General features: G+C 31.4%; 1 protein-coding gene across 1 annotated transcript in view; it reads right to left on the bottom strand.

Annotated features, from left to right (window-relative positions):
- The window catches only part of LOC145297689 (maspardin-like), a 59617-nt gene that overhangs the window by 15998 nt on the left and 22344 nt on the right, over positions 1 to 21275 (bottom strand). Inside the window, exons 3-6 of the mRNA XM_080143887.1 lie at positions 10763 to 10924; positions 5386 to 5466; positions 2292 to 2437; positions 1748 to 1856 (exon numbers count right to left, since the gene is read on the bottom strand). Of these exons, the coding sequence (XP_080000013.1) occupies positions 1748 to 1856; positions 2292 to 2437; positions 5386 to 5466; positions 10763 to 10924 (498 nt within the window). The remainder of the gene's footprint in view (positions 1 to 1747; positions 1857 to 2291; positions 2438 to 5385; positions 5467 to 10762; positions 10925 to 21275) is intronic.

Below are 21275 nucleotides of genomic sequence, written 5' to 3'. Positions count from 1 at the left end.
TTGTGTGGTAATAAAATTTCTCAAATGGATTTATGATGTAAGGCTGTGCAAAGCGTTACATTTAGTAAAAAATCGCTTATTCCTCCTTTCATTGGATTATTTCGATTATCGATAATTATCGAAGATATTCTGACACAAAACCTATCTAAAAACACTGTCAGGTTTATAAAGTACTTTTGTATGAAGTTTCATAAAAATCGACCCAGCAGTTCCTTTTATATAATCAAGATTAATATTAAAAATTTGGCATAAAGCAATCATAGCATGAGAAAGCCACCATTTGGTACTTTTACCTATAATACTACTACTACTACCACCACCACCACCAATGAACACTTAAAGCATACAAAAGTATTGAGATAGAATTGAAAATACCTAAAGTAAAAAATAAAAATTCTAAAAATTTCAGAAGTAATCAATGTTCCAAAGAATTAATGTGAATAAATCCCAATTTTATGTCCACAAATTTCATAAACAAAGTAATGACTCAATTGTATTATAGGTATTGTGAAACATCTGCAATTTTCATCCAAATTTTGGATAGAACTGGTTCTTAGTGTAACAATTTTTAGACCTATATTGAAAAAAAACATCAGAAAATGCTTGGAAAGTATATTTAATAAATTGTATTTATATTTAACACAGCTGGAATTACAAAATTCTTATGTATACTGGCTTAATATGAAAATTTCCATGTATGCTTAAAAGTCAAAGTAAAATTTTCCATTATCAGGAAAGCTACATATAAATGGATGTACGAAATTGGTAAAAAGATTTGCTCTTTTGTTAATGCCACCAGAGAGTGTAGTTGGGCTTTTTGATAGCTTCTTCCTCCTCCTCCTCATGGTGGAGGAGAGAGAGGTTAGGTATTTTATATGCCAACATGTATATTTCAAAGAACAAATAAAACCCACAAAAGATTTTTAAAATCTAATTGTTTATGCTTTTTTTCTTTAAAAAACAAAATTTGTAAATGTGGTTATTGAGAGGAAGACATCAGTGATGGAAAGAGAAGCTAATAACTTGGGCTGCCACATTAACACTGAAATCTCAACCATCAATGAATAAGATGAACTGTGAGGGATTCAAGAACACCATATTACATTTAGATGAAAACACGAAATATTGCAGAAAATTCAAAACTTGAAAATTCTTCAAGGCTCAGATGTCCCCCTCCCCCTGCAAGAATGCCACCAACAGAATCAAGCCAGTCAACAAAGTTTGTACGATGCTGGTTTACTTATCTCCCTTGTATAGCGGAAAGATGTCACTTGATTGGAAAGTAGGAATTCTTCAGCCAACACAAGAGAAGGTGAGCACTCTAGTCTACAAAAAAGTGCCTCATCACTATTCCTCAATAGAGGTGCTTCAGGCAATTAGCAATAAACCCTTTCTCAAAAATTGTTTATTTTTTTAAGCATTAAATGAGGGAACAAAAAAGTATAAGCATTTATAGGCTGCAGAACTAATTGGATTAATTTCATTGAATTTAGCAAAAAAGCTCTTAGAATGCAGAGTGTAAGAAACTTAATACTAAATATATTGCTTAGTGTTGACAGCTCTGTAGAAGATAAAATGCAGTTCTTTGGATTACTTTCTGGCTAGTAAAAATAAAAAAAACAAAACATTCTAAGCAAATTTAAAAAAAATATTCTCTTTTTGAGAACATAAAAAATGTAAGATACAAAACTCCATAGTTCAACTTCAGGATTTAAAGTTAAGACTTGAAAGAAATAAGTTGTCTAACCTTATCCACAAGAAAATCAATGGAGTCTGCAATACTCGAATCAACCATGCCCTTCTGGAAACTTCCAATGACCATTTTCTTTAGAAACAATGCAGGCATCATCCAAAATCTATGATTAAAAGTAAAATAAGGCACTTATATTACACTCATGTTAGTCATTAACGGAAAAAAAAAAAATTATTTTAAATCATCCAATAGTTGCCAATCATAAACTTAATAAAATATTTTTTTTATAAATATCCACTTCACCAATACCACTCTCATTGTTCCACAATAAAATTTCATAATTGGAATAACTACGGGACAAAAAAAAATAAAATAAAAAAATTCTTTTACATGTTGAAAGGAGACTACATTTTTTTTTCACATTTTTATAAAAATAAAAAATAAAAATAAAAATAAAAAAGCTCACAGAAGTCAGAATAAAAGAATCTCAAAACTTTCAAACTGGATGTAAACATTAAGTTTGAATTCACTTGAATCTAACAATTTGAATCAAAGCTTTTTTTTTTTCCTCTTATAAAAAAAAGAAAAGTGTTCTCACGTGGGTGCTGCACTCGTCTGTTGGAAAATGGAGGTGTCATTGAATGAGTTGCACAAAAGGAGAGACATTACTCGAGGGGAATGCGAAGTGTGTTCAGCAAATTTTTGAGCAATGAAACCACCAAGAGATGCTCCAAATATATGAACCTGCAGAAATTAGAAAAGAATTTAGAAAAATACATCAAATATTAAAATTCGAAAAAGATTTTACTTTTAATAATACCTTCAGAATCAATGTGTAATGTCTATGTATAAAAGACAAAGAATCGGAGTATTATCACTGTTGACAAAGGAAAGAGTCTATCAGGCATGTGTATGCAGTGTGATGATGTATGAAAGTAAAACCTGGCCAGTGAAAAATTGAGGACGTGTTGCATGGAGAGAAATGATACGAGAATGATACGATGGGTGTGTAATGTGAGTCTTAAAGATGGGCTTAATTCTGATCTCAGAGGAAAATTAAATCTCAATAGTATAGGGAGAATAAGAGACTTTGATGGTATGGCCATGTTGAAAGAATCGAGAGTTCTTGGATTAGTAGGTGTAGAGCAGTTAAGGTGGCAGGTCCAGTTCACAGGGGAAGGAAAGTGATAAAAATGGACTCTACAGAAAAATGAACAAATAAAGACCTAGTCAAAGATAGATTAGTTTGGAAATCAATTTCTTTAAGTCAACACATAAAAACAGACGTTAAACCGAAAATGATAATAATGGTGTCCTACATGCCAACAAAAACATGTTTCATTGAGAATGAAGAAAATCACCCTCGCCAATTTAACACTTATTATTTATTACACAAAAGTTTGATATTTTATCACGCATATCATGTGAATTGAACAGATTTTGTGGTGAATAGAGTAAGTGTGGACTACAACATGGTCAGCTTAAATTTAAGTAAACATTTGTCAAATCATCCTCACATTTTATTTGATTATTTTCAATGGTTTCATAATATTCATTATCCTTCAAATGTTAATCTATTGCATTAGCACTTATTCTTAGGTGATTTTTAGACTTGATAAATTTTGGCATTAATATAATTAATAAACAGGTATCATTCACAGACAGCTGTCTTGTATCACAGTTGAAGCAATTGTTTTCAAGGAGAAATTTGAACAACTGATTTGTCATGAGTTGGAGCCTATTATCCTAGGCTATCATTATCGCTACAAAGCGAAATTATGATGTTTATACAGGATTCACCATAAGTAACATTTTCTTTAGTTTGTAATTTTGTTGATATTTAAAGCAAATAGTCTCTTTCCTGTGTCATTCAAAATTGTATACTTTAATAACATTGAACGTAAGGAAGAAATCTAAGTTACCGTTGGAGCTGTGTGTCAAAGTATGCCACTCGGTCCCAGAAAAAAAAAATGTACAGGGTTCCATGGAGAGCATGCATAACTTTAAACCAGTTTCAGATTATAAAAACTTAGGTGTATCCTTTGTCAGTTTCTATATTGAAGTTGCATATTTTTTCAATGTGACATTATGTTGAAATGAAATTAGAGTTGCTTATGGTTGACACTGTATGCTTATTATCAATTTCTAAGTTCAATTATTTTACCAAGAATTATTCCTTACAAACAGCAGTCGTTCTTCTTACTAGAGAGCTTAACCCATAGGCAAGAAGCAAAGGCAATCATTTACAAAAAATGTTGCCATATCACGGATGGATATGAAGTATAGATACATAAAGGGTGCACAAGATATTTGGGAGCATTTTTTTTTTTTTTATATAATATTTGACCAAGAATAAAATATATTCCTATGATAATTTGCATATCTATACTTAAATAGCTTCATTACAGGATTGTGCCACATAGCCACTAAAAAAAAAAAAAAAAAAAAAAAAAAAATAATGGACCCCTCAATCCAGGACTAAAAATGTTGATGTGTGCAGCACAAACACTACTCAATTTAATTGGCATTATTCTGATAGTGTATTTACTGGCAATTTGTTTCGTATTTGCAAACTAGGCAATTTTTCATTCAAGAACATTTTTTTCTCATAAAATCAAAGGAAATTCTGTATGAATGAATGCAGAGTTGTGTCTATAAAAAAAAAGGGGGGGGGCAATTTGAAAATAATTCTAACCCAACCAGAACAAAGTATTTCCTTGAAGGTATTGAATAGAATACAACAATTCACATGAAAAACTGATAAAACAGAAGACGATTTTGTAGAAAGAAAGCTATTAATGACAGAACAATTAAGAGGTTCATTTTATTCTATATATTAGATAATGTCCGAAATGAATAACCTTGTGAATATTTAGTACTGTGTGAATGTTGTTATTAAGGCTACACACACAGAGTCATGCAAATATAAATTTGACAGGTTTGAAAGCCAAAATATTGCAGAATAAGAGTTAATTTTCATATTGGGATTATTCGGATTACTGTTCTAAGCTTCAGTATTCTCACATTTTGATCGATATAACCTCTGACCTTCCTCAGGTGTATCTTGAGGAACACAGGAATCTGCATAAAATTTATTCCACGATGGTAGCATGCTCTCATTTCGTCAGTCATGACTGGATAGAAGACTTAATTTACAATAGTATTAGAGTCGAACGCACTGAGGATTGAACCTTCAACCTCCAGATGAGCGTCACAACTGAATTTTACCAAGTACTTTAACCACTATGCGATTCTAGTAAAATTTTGTCAGCTTTAAACCTAGTTTCGATTTTAAATATACAATGTTACAACTTATCAATATTTATTACTACAGATGACTACAAAACGAGAACATGCTAAAATAAAGGGATTAAATAAAGGCTTCTGTTCAAAATTATGTGCAACTTTCCAGAGTTTGACAAGATGTGACGGTCTAAGGTTACATCGATCGAAACATTGTGCAAATAGTACTAAAGATGAGAGCAGTAGTTCGAATAATCCAAATATAAATTATCAATCTTTATATAAAAAATTTAGAAACAATTTTTATTGAGTTTAAAATTATTCTCTGTTTATCTTTTACCTATAACAGCATCCGTAGCATCATGAAGAACAATTTTCACAATCAAATGTATCATAAAATTTTTTTATTTTAAAAAAGGTTTTAATTTCATCAGATCTCAACTACTTACTTTATCTAAGTGAAGATGATCAAGAAGTTTCTGGAAACCATCACATATTTCTTTCAAGGTCCAATAGACGGGATAATCGACCTGTAAAAAAAAAAAAAAAAAAAATTTTTATACCAAAATAAAGTGAATTTTTCCCCTATTCCATTAACCATTATAGCTTTCAAACCAAAACCTGCATATGCTAATATGTTCTGCCCACCACTTAAAGTCTTGATGCATTCATTTCATTCTTCCAAAAACTATTACATTTTTCACATTATAGCACAGGAAATTAGGGTTATTTACATTCTCATACTAACATCTACTCCCACAACCACCCATATTACCAGGACTGTATTTAAGTTGGGCCTAACACCATTATTTCGCTTTTATGCTATTCTCTATTGTCTGTTACATATTATACATATCAACATAAATAATGACTGATCTCTAATTTCTTTCTTCCAAGCATCTTGATTCTGCCACATTCCAGATATAGAATTCCAACAATAATCACTCCATGTTCCTTTTAAATTCTGAAATTGGGACTTTGAATGTATTTTAAGGTCATAATGAGAATCAATAAGCACCCAAGAAATATCTCCAGATGTGACGTTGTGGGAAAGGTAAAAAGGGAATGAAACTGGATGTTGGCAAAGTGGTACGTGCAGCTATTTCAAATAAAGAATTATCAATATGTGAAGTATTGATGGGTTATTCTGTTGCTTTTGATGTATGAGCTTCCACGACAACAACTAAGTTGCATGGAAATCCATGCGATTTGTTTATAGTAGCCATACCACACCATTTTTTTTTTCTTTAGATTGAATAAACTCAAATCAAGCATTATTGAAAAAAGAATTAAAAAAAAACAAACAAATAATCTTTAGTTTTTTTTTAAATCGGCCCATTAGAACTGGAGTTATGATCATTTAAAGTATAAAAAAAAATGTGTGGTTCACTGGACATTTCGCCTTAAGTCAATCCTATTCAAATGCATATAAGCTTGTGACTAAAAATGGAAGGAAATTTGCACAATTTACAGACTAACCCATCTTTAAAACGCTGTATCTTCAGATCTTTTTAAGATATGAAATTTTGAACATATTATACCATTATTTACGACCATCTCACTTGGTAACTTGCATACTAATTAGCATGTTTCAGTTTGATTTTCACATCTTTAAGTAGAAACATAAAAAAACAGCTAAGAAAAATGGAAAGTAAGGCTTTATCATCATAGGAAGTTTTATTCTGATGGATATTATCATTTGGCATTATAACATCATGAAAAATCCAAGATGGCAATCAGTAAATCCAAGATGGTGCCATGACATGATTCGAAGAAATTAAAATATGGCTTGTAGCATATCAAATTAAAGAAAATTTTGTATAGATCAGAATTGTTTTCAAGTACATTATACTAATTAGCATAATTAAGCTTCATTTTAACGGCTTCAAGAAGCAGCATCATAAAACACAGTTTAAAAAATGGGAGGTAAGACTATCATCATGCAAAATGTTATTCTGATGGACATTATAATTTATCATCATTACACCCTGAAAAATCCAAGATGGCAACTATGACACGATTCAAAGAAATTATTAACAAAATATGGCCTGTAGCATATCAAATGAAAGAAAATTTTGTACAGATCAGAATTATGTTTTCAAGTTCATTTAACTAATTAGGATAATTAAATTACATTTTAACGGCTTCAAGTTATCATGAAAATTATCAGGTGAGTTTCTACCACTATTTTGTATCATTTTGTATTCTTAAGTCATTGTGAAGACTTCAAGAAACATCACAGCCATTTTTTTTTCTTGTTCTCATGTAATGCTCAACACTTGTTTTTTTTAATAGGATAAACATTTACAACACCAAAAATTTATAGAGGTAGGTAGTAGAGTAACTTGCCTTTGGTAACATTTATTTGTTATATATTTGCTTTTTAGCCACTTTTTCATACTTCTGTGGATTGTAAAACAAACCCAATAAAAGTTATTCTTTTACTTAACTGGTTTGTGTGTTTTAACTCATTTAAAAGCATGGTCATTTTATATATATATATATATATATATATATATATATATATATATATATATATACAGCCTTTGGGACTTTACACGACCGGTCACCACAGTCGATTGAAAATTTATTGGGGCGACTAAAAGTCATAAATCACTCGCCCACCAGTCATTTATTTTACGACCCTCAAATATGCGGTGACTTAGAATGACCTATGCCTCATCATTTGTGAATTCTTTCATCTCTAGCTGTGAGACCATTGGAATATTGTATTGAAAAAAAAGAGTGGTCACGCTAAAGGTTAACAAGAGGTCAAATGTATACATTGGGCGTGTAGTCAAAATGTCGCCTTCATTTAGCTCTCTGATTTTGAAAAAAAATTCTTCGACACTACAACTACATACACTTCATGCTTACAAAAGTACAGACGAACATTTGAAAGAGGAAAAAACGCGTTGTTCCGTCAAGCATCCAAAGAAATGATTCTTATTTCTATGGAACAATAATATGAATGATGCTATATAAAGAAATTGGTGTTGTAGTTTAACGTTTTGTTGAATATTTACTGAAATGTTTGTAGCAATAAAATAGTTGATTTACAAGAGTTATACAAATATTTTCTTATTAGATTATACACATGGTAATTTCTTGAATTGTTGTAAAATTATTTACTATTATTGACTGAAACAAAGACAAAGTCGGATGAATAAAAATATTTTGGGCGAGTAAATTTTCCCTCACACTCGTCCGCCGGTCAAGTGATTTTTTTTTTTTTTTCAAATCTCAAAGGCTGTGTGTGTATAAAGGTGTGCTGTGCAGATGATTTTAAACAAACTTTGTTAAAAAGGTGTTCATTCATGAAAAATCCACACCCTAAACATATTAGAATTGCCAGGCAGAATTAAATGTTTATATTTTAGTTTGTTTAGCATAATTTCACTAAATTACGATTACATTTTTATATTTTTGTTAATCCAGTAAGCGCAACAACAATTCAATTTAATTTTGTGAGACGTACATTTCAATATTTTCTTTGAATATATGACACCGGATGTGGGGTTAGATATGTCAGTAATGTGAACATTACATGCACAAGTTGTTTGTTGGAAAGGAACTTCAAAGTTGTATACTTTGTAATTGTTGAAGAGAAGAGAAAGAAACAATGGACAGTTTTCTGTCATTTTATTTCTTTTTGCAGCATTTTCATTTTCAAAATAAGTTGCTTATTTTTTTTAATTCTTTTCCGAAAAAAGGTCCTGGTCCACTACTTTCTATTGTTCATGAGAAAATTCAAATAACAATTTGTCAATTTATAATGAACTACTGCAAATTGGCTTTGTTTAAAAAGAAATAACTCTAGTTGTCCTATTTTTAATCAATTATGGGGAAAACAACCTAGTAAAAATAATTCGAAAACTTTACTTGTGTAATGTATGTACCCTTATGACTGTATTTTTACTTTGGCAAAAATATACACACAATAAATGGATCTTTACAATGATCGAATATGAAAAATATTTTTTTAAAAATATTTAGAAATTTAAAAAAAAAAAAAAAAGGTAGTAATCAGGGAAAAATATCACTACAACTACGTATGAGGATATTTTGTCAAACAAGAAGTTGTCCGAGCAGTAGATAAGCTAAGAGAAAATCTTTCATTTTTCTAGATGTTCAGGGCTCTATATTGCAAGTGAAACAATCGCATTTACGAGTGATTTTTCAAAATGGCGACTAGAAATAATGAAACGCTTATCTTTTGGTGATTGTATTTCTTTCAGTGACAATCTTGCAAAACTCACTACTGAGTGAAAAATATCTATTAAACTTTTTTTTTTTATAAAATGAACAAAGATAAAAAAAGAGTACATTATTCTATTAAACTGTTGTTTAAATAAACAATAAAAGTTTAATAGAACAATATACTCTTTCTTAATGAAAGCTGTTTAAAAAAAAACATTTGAAGAAAACAATGTTTATACCTTCAAGCATCAACATAAAATTTGTTGTATATTTAGAATTACACTTTGTCTATGTACATACTCGTCACAAAACGAAGATGTCATATTCTAAAAATCATGTGGGTTTGGCTAGTAACTTTTCTATTTGGCTAGTAAACATAAATATTTAGTTGTCAAAGATCAACTAAAGATAAATTTGTCCATAGAGCCCTGACGTTGGAGAATGCAGTTGTGCTTTGTGATAGGCATTTCCATTTCGTTATATAGGATGAAAGCATTGCTAAACTGCAAATGATTTGGTGCTATTATTTTTTTACAACTGCTGATATTAATCAATACTCAATGGAAAAGGCAATGAAAAAGATAGAACTGCTGCCATGTGTTAACTACACAACACACAGCTGCCTGTGTGATAAGCTGTTGTTTAGATAATCTATTGCATTCAAAGTCATCTTTGTAGTGTTGCATCAAAATTTAGATAATTGGTGGAGTCGATTTTAAGTTATAAAGCCGTTGTAAAAAATAAAATTATAAAAAAAATTTGATTAGGAAGAGGTATCCAGAGATTTGCAGTCATGATGTAAGTACTTCTGATTACAGAGAAAGAGAAAGGCAAATCAAAGTTCAATTTTTTTTTTTTTTTTTTAAATATACAAAGAAAAAAAAAAGGTACTGTTAATCAATTAGAAAGATCAAGTTCCAACTTTTATGTAATTTTTTGGATACCCTTATTTTTGTAACTTTTTATTTGAAACTTTTGAAGATGTTTTCATTTACTAAAAGGGTTAGGTTAGAGGGGGAAAAAAGCCTAATAATAATTAATACATAGGTCCTAAGTTTCTGGTGAATTAATGTAAGTACTGAAATTTTCTTGGATAACTATTTCTAAGTACCAAAAAATTAGACATTTTTAAATGATCGCATTCTAAGCATCAGCACTGACTCTACATGGGTTGAACCAGCTTCCTCCAAAAGGGTCAAGGGAATATGAAATTTACAAGTGGTTCCAAGTCACTTGTATAGGTTTTTTTACAGTTCTTGCAGCAAGGTGTTGATGTCCTACATACAGCGCCTGTATGGCCACCTATATGGTACTGACCAGGCTCAATGTTGCTTAATTCGGTCAACGTGATTGTTGTACATAAGTGATTGCACTAATACACACCAAAAGCAAATCTTCATAACCTGAATATCCTTCATTCATTTTAGCTATATATTATGAGGAAGAAAATATGGTTAGCAATATTATCTAGTTGGTTATCTCTTTCTTCATGAAACTTGGGTACACATCCTGGAAAAAATATCAAAAGTACATCTTCACCTTTGATTCACAAGAAAGAGCATGGATAAGATCCATACCCCCCCCCCCCATTTGAAAGATGGAAAAAAAAAAAACGGAAATGCTTACTGCAATGACTCTGTATCCAACAGTTGATAATGCAAGAATTTGTTTGAAGAAAACATCTGCACTTCCACTGGCAGGAGGAAAGAATATGAGAGGGCAACGGACACTACGGGGACCGGCCTCATATAATGACCATGCTTTGTGATGGTCATCATCAACAACAATCTGAAATGAAGACAAAGAAAATAATTGTTATTAATATATATATATATATATAAAAAATAAAAATGAAAACTTTAGGAGAAAAGTTGTAGAGGAAAAAAAAAAAAAAAAGAAAAAAAAGAATCCTAACTATTTTTGTATTTGGACTACTATTCTCATCATGGTTCTTATTTTTACAATGTTTAGGTTGATATAACCTTCCACTTTCTTTAGATACATTTTTTTCTAACTTGAGAATTTTTGTTGGACTCAAAATTCTCAAATTTGAAAAGATGCATATAAGGAAGCTGGAGATTACATCAACCAAAATGAGAATAGTAGTTCAAATAATCAAAATTAATCCTCATTTCAAAAAGCCCAAAACTAATTTTGTTGCATATCAAGCAAGAAGGGGGGGGGGCTTTGAACTGTTAAAGGACAACTATAGCAAGTGGTTATCTGTCAAGATTCAGGTTTGACAAGTTGTGAATGAAAAAAACACTGAAGTAAAAAACGTGAGCAGTAACATCAACAAAGTTAGGGTAGTTTTAGGAGTGAAAAATTGACTGGAGATGAGTCGAGCATTATGAATAAAATGGCATTGTATAGTTGATTATCTCTCCTTTCTAAACGCAAGATGAAAATGAGTAAGATCAAATAAAAATATGGCCGATGATCGCCTTTGTGGTTCTGCTACGATAAAAATGTTATTGGCATAACTTGATTGTGCTCTGGGTGTCTGTGATATCTTCTAATGGAAGAAGACTAATACTGCGTTGATTATCATCCAATCGTGTCGGCCCCAACAACAATTTTCTTTGTCCAATGCAGAGTTGTAGACTTTTGGACTGTTTGCAATTTCCCCTAGGCTGAATTTTGACTAACTTGTCTGCTAAATATATCTACTTTCAACCAGAAATCCTAGATGTCTGGTCTTTCTTTCGGTAACGCCTAGTTGATCAGCAGTACATCAGCCTGTTTTCTTAGCCATTCTACTCAAAAACTAACACCTAATGGTCAGGGCACTATCCAGTCTGAAAAGCTCAATACATTTGGAAGCTCCCTTATCGCCCGTCAACTTATCTTACTTTCTCAACATTTTCCTTTCTTTGAATCATTTTCTGTGGTCTTGGTTGAGGGTGGGGTAGTTCACAGTATCACAAAAAAGTTATCTGTATTAATGAAAATTAACACCAATTAGACAAGCTCTCTTAGCCAACAAGGAGGTCACAATTTCTTCATAGTCCAGTCTTAAGTCTTCAATCTTGCAATGTCAAGACAGACAATAATCATTAGGGTTAGGACAACAGGATAATCTTATCGTTTTAATTTGAATATATATCACTATATAAAAACAAAATAACAGATATATACCAGAGAGTCAAAACAATATTCTGTTGTCCTAGCCATAATAATCATATATATATATATATATATATATATACAACTTTTCTTCGTCAGTGATAGCTCAGTTATGAATTTTGGTTCTGTAAAATATTGAATTGTCTTCTGCCAAATCCAGCTGAGCAGCACATTCAATTTTTTACAAAAAGTCCAGTATGATGAGAAACAGCTGATTCTAAGAATGGGTAATATCAAGGTTACTGATTCTTTTTTAATATTTTTAGTAGCAGACAATTCATGAAGTCACTTGATATAAGGAGTTATAAAAAAGTCACTTCAAGACAAACCAAGCCTGTAAGAGACCCCAGTACCAGTGTCCACTCTTCTGTACCACAGACTAGCCCAAAAGTAATTCTCTCAAAAGTGTAATAGGGCAAGAAGGGGTTACAAGGTTGGCCAACAAAAATGTTTACTCCTAACAAAAAAACAAAAAAATGAAATCAAATTTTAAAAATATTTTTCATACAAAAACAAATGAATTGCTTGAGATTATCAAAGATGTCTGCAAGTTTCCACAACAGAATTACTTTTACCTCCCTCCTTCAAATCATTCAATAAAAATCTGTGTAATTTTGAAATTAAACTTATATTTTCGTTTCTTTTTCAGGCAAGTTAAAAAAAAAAAAAAAAAAAAAAAAAAAAAAAGCTGTGCATGCGTGGTCTCCCTCTTGTGCTGCATGTGAGATGACGCCACAAAAATAGTGAAGAAATGATGAATGTGAGAAGTGTTAAGAGCTAATGTTACCTTCACATTTTTACCAAGTTTCAGAAAAATCTAATGGATAGGGCAAAAGTTATGGGGTAAAAAGTGTCATTTTTTGAAATTTTAGGGCACTTGTGACTCCTTTTGAGCTCCAAGAATGCTGAATCCCAGTGAAAATGAACAAATGATGCCTGTTTTATGCCTTAACACATGTTTATTTGAATTTAGCACCATGGAAAACTACTCTATAGACATACATAAAGTTTTTGAGTAATATGAAAAAAGAACTCAAAGACGTTTTTTTAGCTCTAAAAGTCCCAGAGGGATGCGAACCAGAATTTTGCCAGTGTCACTCATTCTGAATTTATATTAAGAACAATGGCCTCCACATTTTGGCCAAGTTTCAGGAAAATCTAATGGATGGATCAAACGCTGTGGGGCAAAAAGTGTCATTTTTAGGTATTTTTGACCTTTTTTTTGAGTCCCTGGGGTCGCTGAATCCCAGTGTAAATGGATAATGGTGCAGTTTCAGGCCTTAACACATGTATATTTGAGTTTGTTGAGAAATATGAAAAAAGAGCCACAAAAACAGGCGTTTTTAGCACTGAAAGTCCCTGGGGATGCGAACCAGAATTTTGCCAGGGTCACCCATACTGGATTTATATTACGAACAATGGGCTCCACATTTTGGCCAAGTTTAAAAAAAATCTAATGGATGGATCAAAAGTTATGGGACAAAATGTATCATTTTTTTGGCCACTTTGGAGCATTTTTGACCCTTTGAGCCCCTCGGGGTGTAACGGGAATTTTTGAAAAAACATTTTTTTACTGTGCACATCTATTTAATGAAATACAATTTGTGGCAAAATTTCAGGAAAAACTAATTGACGGTTATCTGGCAATCGTCCGAACTAACAGATGCACGGATGCAACTGAAAACATAGGTTCCTCTTTGATAAATCGGGGAACCAATTAAACATGTTCAACTATGCATACCTGATTTAACTATATAAAATGCAATGGGTGTGCGTGTTCTGTAAAAAAAGGTTGGAGAATCTATATAAAATTAAGTGTATTCTCATGTAATGTTCATCATAGAATCAAAGAGCTAAGAGAGTATAAAAAGTCTTCAGGGAAATTTTCAGAACTGTTACCCATTAAGTGCTAAATATCCATTAAGTGCCTCCATGACTACAGACTATTTTTAAAACTTCAAATACATATGTTTGATTTTTAATGAAATTTGAACCATACAAGATTTGAACCATACAAGATTTGAACCATACAAGATTTGAACCATACAAGATTTGAACCATACAAGATTTGAACCATACAAGATTTGAACCATACAAGATTTGAACCATACAAGATTTGAACCATACAAGATTTGAACCATACAAGATTTGAACCATACAAAATTTGAACCATACAAAATTTGAACCATACAAAATTTGAACCATACAAGACACTAATTTAAAGAGTTTTCCCACATTTCAGTTTCTTCCAACAATCTGAGAGGGCAAAACCGGATAGGGAGGGTAGAGTACAAACAAAAAAAGTTTGTATGGTGTTATGAGTGCAATGAAAAGTACATAATAATGATTACATCCTGAGCAGCATCAGGTCTTCCTGCTAGTATATAAATAATCCTGTCAAGTTTTTACGGATAATATGCTAAAAGTATTGTAAATTTGCACTATTTTTTTCTCCTCATTTGTTTTTCTGTATTTGTTTTTAAACTTTGAAATTTAATGAAATCTGTTTTCTTTTCCAAGCAAATAAATAAACGAGAAAGGTTGCAATGAATAACTTGAAATTATCAAAGGGGTTTATTTAGTCCTCTCCCACTGCACGTACTTAGACACCAGGGTTAGAAAGTGGGATTGAAAAGTAAGCGCCTCCAAGGAGAGGCACTCTGACCTGCGAAAATGCCTGGGCAGCCCCGTTGGCATTCCCCAGTGAGGGTGCCTTAGACAATTAGCAATAAACTAACCCCTTCTCAAAGAGAGAAGGCAAAGCCTGGGGGCGGGGGAACCTCCTAGAACTGCAGACAACTCCCACTGCAAAATCAACAGGGACCAGATCATTACAGGAATGGTCTAATCTGTTGATTTTGGGGGCCAAGGATAAAATCCCTTGCAGGTTCTGAGTAATCCTAGTAGTGGTGGGACGATTAATCGGAATCGGAATCGTTAATCGTAAGAATCGTGTATTTTGGGAGGTATCGGAATCGGAATCGCATCGTTAAAAAATACCTTAATTTTCCGATTCCTTCATTACGATTCTTTTAGTCTGATGTTGAAAAAAAAGAAAAAAATTTTCTGATATTTCTAACCGCAAGAGAGAAATAAAAAGAAACCAAAGAAATTCATTATTAACAGGGCAATGCTTAGTGCCCCTCCCTTACAAGGTTCATTCATTCAGATCTATTGTAATCAAAACTACAAAGGAGTTAACTTGAAAAGAAGTATGCAGGGGGCAGGGCTCTACATTGCAAGTAAAAATTAAAAAAACGCTTATCTTTTTGGCGATTGTTTTTTTTTACTGACAAATCTTCTAATAGTGAATGAAAATGCTTTTTCAACTTATATTTTCTTAAAATAAAACGAGCAAAGTCAAATTATTTAAACAGTAAAAGGTTTAATAGAACAATATACTTTTTTTTCTTTTTTAAAAGAAGGCTTTTGAAAGAAATATCTCTAAAATGAAATTGATCACGTTGTATTACTTCGCAAAGTTTTGACAGTAGTCGGTTTCTTTTGAAGTTTCAAAAAAATCGACCCCATACCTATCTCTTCCAAACCTAAAGTTATTAAATAATCCCTTCGTTAATTTAAGGGTAATTAATTCAATTCAGTCAAGTTTTTTTTTTTTTTAATTTCATTGAAATAAAATCCATTATTTTTTTTTTTCTCCAGAAAGATAAAACCCTGAATTTGATTATATTAAAAGCAGAATAATATAATCTTTTTTCTAGAATTTTAAATTGAAAATTAAAAGTGTTTTGCACAGTTTTTTGCCGAACGAAAAAGAAATTAATATATATCTTTTTAAAAGGTTTTGTAATCAATTAATTTTTATGTCTAAATAATATTTACGGTTAATTAAATAATTTCATTTTAAAAAGTATTTATAAATAGAATTTTACTAAGGACTTATAGTTTAGCAATATTGAACCGCATCAACCATGTGTGAATTGAACACAGTCAACCAAAAAAAAAATTCAAAAGAAAATGCGGGTTTGTATTACTGTACACATAGATTCGAAAAAGTTGTCAAAAAACAAATATATAACAAATAAATGTTATCAAAGGCAAGATAAGTTATTTTTCTACCTAACTGGATATATTTTTCGGGTTTTTATTCAATGTAACATGTTTATTCAGCTCGAAAAGCATACAGTGTTTACCGATGTATTGGAAAATTCAAAATGGCGCCCGACACTCTCTTTAACACGGTAAGTTCAGGAGAAGATGTTATAAATAATAAACTATACAAAATACTGCTAGAAACTCGCTCAATATATGTTACCGTGACATATTTTGACATATATTCGGTGTTTTTTTAATAGTATTTTGTCTAGTTTATTATTTATAACACCTTTTATGTTAACAATGTTAAATAAAAAAAATGTCACATTTCAATATTTTTTTAATAATTAAATTCTCAGGGTTGTCGAAATTACAAATTAAGTGATTTTTTTTTTTATGTTTCTTTCGAAGCTTGTTACCTTGAAAAATACATTTAAAACCCTGTTTTTTTAAAATAAATTGAAAAATAAATGCAATTAAAAAAATTTAATTGATAATTGAAACTTTAAAAACATTAAACATTGAAAAATTACTTATCTCACAAATTAACGTCCAATAAAGTAGATCCAGTCTTCATACAGGAATTTGGTTATAATAAATATATCTTTCCCAAACTTAAAAATCAAATTTTTTTTTTTTTTTTTTTTTCTGTAATTTTGGTAATTATGTTTGCTCAATTTTATCTAGTATTTCACTTGTTTTTTATAGTGGTATCATTTTTATGTGTTCCTTTGATATACCCTATTTCAAAATTAGTTTGGCTAAACTTATTCTTCACGTTAGAAACAACGTGTAAAAGCAATGAAAAAGTAAGAAAAAATAATAGGTGTTAACTACTCCTTGTGAATTATGGAGGTCTGAAGAACTGCCGTCACAAATACAACTATCAATAGCTAAACAAAAAATCGTTTTTGAAATTCCTTTAATTGTAACTTTTCGCTATACCTACCTTTTTGGTATAAAACACAAAAACTTTCGATTAATGGTATTTCTCATATATGGTCGTTAACTTTGGAAAGGTTATTTTGTATCTACGGCGCGATGTCACGTGGTATATTGTTTTTTGGTCGAGTTGAACAACTCACACCCCCCCTGTAATTTTTTTTACCGATAGTTTCATTAAATTCTTTTGCTGGATTTTCATTGATTACACACTAATCTAATAGATTATGAAAAAAAAAAAAAAATTTACCATTATTTCGACATTTGGAAGGGGTGCTCACTTTTTAGTTACAACGTTCTGGTAAACCGGTCACCCATTTTGTAACCATCGATATTTTTTTTTTCTCATAATCTGATAGATTAGTGTGTAAACAATATAAATCCAGCGAAAGATTTAATTAAAACTATCGGTGAAAAAAATTACACGGGGGGTGGGGGGTGGAGGGAGTTGTTCAACTCGCGATGTTTGTTTTTTATGAAATTGTTTTTTATAACAATGAATGGACATATTTTTAATTTTTTTTATTTTTTTTTGTTTTTATGAAAAGAAAGTTTCATTTTTTTTTTTCTTACTTCGTTTTTATTTTTTTTGTTAAGGATTCAAGTCCTATAGATTTACAACATTCTGGTAAACCGGTCACCCATTGTGTAACCATCGATTGTTTTTTATAACAATGAATTTTTTTTTTTTAAGTTTATTCTTATGTGTGTTTTTATGAAATAAACGTATCGATTTTACACAATCTATCAGATTATGAAGAAAAAAAAAAATTTCCTTCTGGCAAATTGGTCACTCACTTTCGGAGAACGGAAGTGAATGTCAAGAAATTGCATTTTTTTTATTGCCCTTTTATTGCGCTTTTTTTTTGTTTTTATTAAGACTAGTTATTTTTCCATTGTGAACACGTGGTAATTAATTTTTAATTATGGCTACCTCCGGAAACCCAAGGTGGGAGTTAATGAAGAAAATGAATGAAACGCCAATAGATTATGCCAGGGAGAAGAATTTGATAGCGCAAAGTAAGGTTTGTTCATGTGGCCATGACATGGCCCTGCAGAAATATGGGAAAGCCAAACTGGATGGCTTCTGTTGGAGATGCTGCCGCTGCAAAAAAATCACATCATTACGGAGTGGTACACTTTTTGAACACGCAAAAGTGACCATTTCCACACTGTTACAAATAATATACGACTTCATAACACAAACTCCTGTTACAGGGTCGGCAAACGCCATTGGCATTAGCGAGAAAACATGTATCCAGTGGTATCAGTATTGCCGGGATATTTGCTCCAGTAAAATGCTGAAAGACTGGGAAAAGCTAGGCGGTCCGGGACATGTTGTAGAAATAGACGAGAGTCTATTATTTAAGAGGAAGTATAACATTGGCCGAGTGACAAACCAGATATGGGTTGTAGGGTTCTATGACCGAACCCAAAGGAAAGGATTCCTGCGGCGAATCTCGGACCGCTCAGCAAGAACATTGGAGCAAGTAATTGTGGAATGTGTTGCTGTCGGGTCAACAATTTATACAGACCAGTGGCGGAGCTATTCTAATTTAGGAAATCTCGGATATGTGCACGGGACAGTCAACCATTCGGAACATTCGGAAGTCTGCACAAACAGTATTGAAGGGTACTGGTCAAGAATTAAAAGACGCATAAAATACATCTATGGGTCTTCCGGAGACATGAAATGGTCCCACGTTGATGAAGCAATGTACCGGGAGGCATACCACATGACAGCAGACAAGGGGATGGAGAATTTTGAAACATTTCTCCAACATGTCAGTGAAATCTATAGGACTTGAATCCTTAACAAAAAAAATAAAAACGAAGTAAGAAAAAAAAAAAAAAAAATGAAACTTTATTTTCATAAAAACAAACAAAAATAAAAAAAATTAAAAATATGTCCATTCATTGTTATAAAAAAACAGAAAAAATAAAAACGAAGTAAAAAAAATTGAAACTTTTCATAAAAACAAAAAAAAATTAAAAAAATTAAAAATATGTCCATTCATTGTTATAAAAAACAATTTCATAAAAAACAAACATCGCGAGTTGAACAACTCCCCCCCCCTGTAATTTTTTTCACCGATAGTTTTAATTAAATCTTTCGCTGGATTTATATTGTTTACACACTAATCTATCAGATTATGAGAAAAAAAAAAAAAATATCGATGGTTACAAAATTGGTGACCGGTTTACCAGAACGTTGTAACTAAAAAGTGAGCACCCCTTCCAAATGTCGAAATAATGATAAATTTTTTTTTTTTTTCATAATCTATTAGATTAGTGTGTAATCAATGAAAATCCAGCAAAAGAATTTAATGAAACTATCGGTAAAAAAAATTACAGGGGGGTGTGAGTTGTTCAACTCGACCTGTTTTTTTTGTCATTACGCACGTTCATTTATAAATTATTAAATCAAATATTTATCTTTTTTATATTTAATTAGTATATATTTTCTTTCTCTTCCGCTATATTTTTTTTATTTAATTCATTAAATCTGTTAATTATGAGGACCAAAATAATGAATCGTGTGTATTTATTCTCTAATTTTCTTGTTTTTGTTCTGCTATATAAATTCTATTTTATTTGTTTTTTCTCTGAAGGATAAATTCTATTTTCTTTGAGTTTTTTTTTCTGTATTCCAATTAAGTAAAATAAATTTTCTCTAAAATAAATTTTGCTCATTTTTCCGTTTAGTTTACTGTATAATAATTTTATTTAAACCAAAACACGACGATGTAGACATAAAATATCTCTTCCAAAGTTAGGGAACATATTTGGGAACTACTGACCATAAGTATAAAACTACCTGGTATATTTCAAAACAATAATTCCCTAGGAATCGGAATCGTACTTGGTATCGGAATCGTTAATCAATATTTTCCTGGAATCGGAATCGGAATCGTATAAAAATTAGGAATCGTCCCAACACTAAATCCTAGGTCTAACCGTAAAGGTCTTGCCTTCTTAAAGTGGGAAGGAATTTGTTAACTGCTGGTGGCATCCTCATAGGGAAATGCCAACGGGGTTGCTTAGACAATTTTTAAGAGGCCAAATTACACTAACTCATGTATGTTAACTTATCCCCTCCCCCCAGCCTTGTGCTATGTCTTGTGGTGAGAGGAAAGTAAATACTGGGGCAAAGAAATCAATAGAAAGGCAAGTCAAAACTTCCAATGATTGTGAACTGCATTATTGGTGACTGAAGCAACACGTCAATTATGAATTTCAAATCAATCTGAACACTCTTGTTAAAGTCAGAGTGTAAGCAATGCTCTGAGACTGGGAAAGAATAACTCCCAGTCCCAACTTTTTGCTCATGATTATTGCCAAAAGAATACTATTAAATATTCAAAATTTGATTATATATATAAAAAATACTCGAGTCTTGGACTTTCGGTTTGTTGGCTTTTTTGGCTCTTGTGGGCTGCGACATTGGTTTGGTTTTGGAAATGTGTGTGTGTGTGTGTGTGTGTATATATTTGTAATCATTGACATACAGTCCTGTTTCGTTGTATCACAACTCATCAGTGCCGCTAGATTAGCACTTCTCCCAAGCCAAGGATCGAACCTATAACTGTCGTGTTGACAGACGGCAGCTCTACCTCTCGACCACGGAAGCGACGCCTGCAAATAACTCGTCCGAATGTCTATTTAAACAAACATCCAATAAAATATATATATATATATATATATATATATATATATATATATATAAGAATAACAGTATAGTTATATCTCAAGATCCAAATATTTATTTTTCATGCAAAAAATTTTGGTACATTTTTTACAGATCTATTTCATTATGCGGAAACAAACGGTTATTATAGAAATACCATCCTTTTTCGTGCATATACTCTTCAGAAAAATTAGATTGCTTAGATAGAAAAAAAATACATGATAAATACATGATGTAGAGTCTTTTAGGAATATTTGAGGCCACTCAAGGATAAGAGTTAAAGAGTGTACAGTAGAAATTGGACAACATAGTAATCACTATTAATGA

This window comes from Euprymna scolopes, chromosome 18, assembly GCF_053919585.1.
Source record: "Euprymna scolopes isolate OS-2025 chromosome 18, ASM5391958v1, whole genome shotgun sequence".
Taxonomy (NCBI): Eukaryota; Metazoa; Mollusca; class Cephalopoda; order Sepiida; family Sepiolidae; genus Euprymna; species Euprymna scolopes.
The sequence above is the reverse complement of the archived record's forward strand: the minus strand, read 5'-3'. Positions and strand labels throughout refer to the sequence as shown.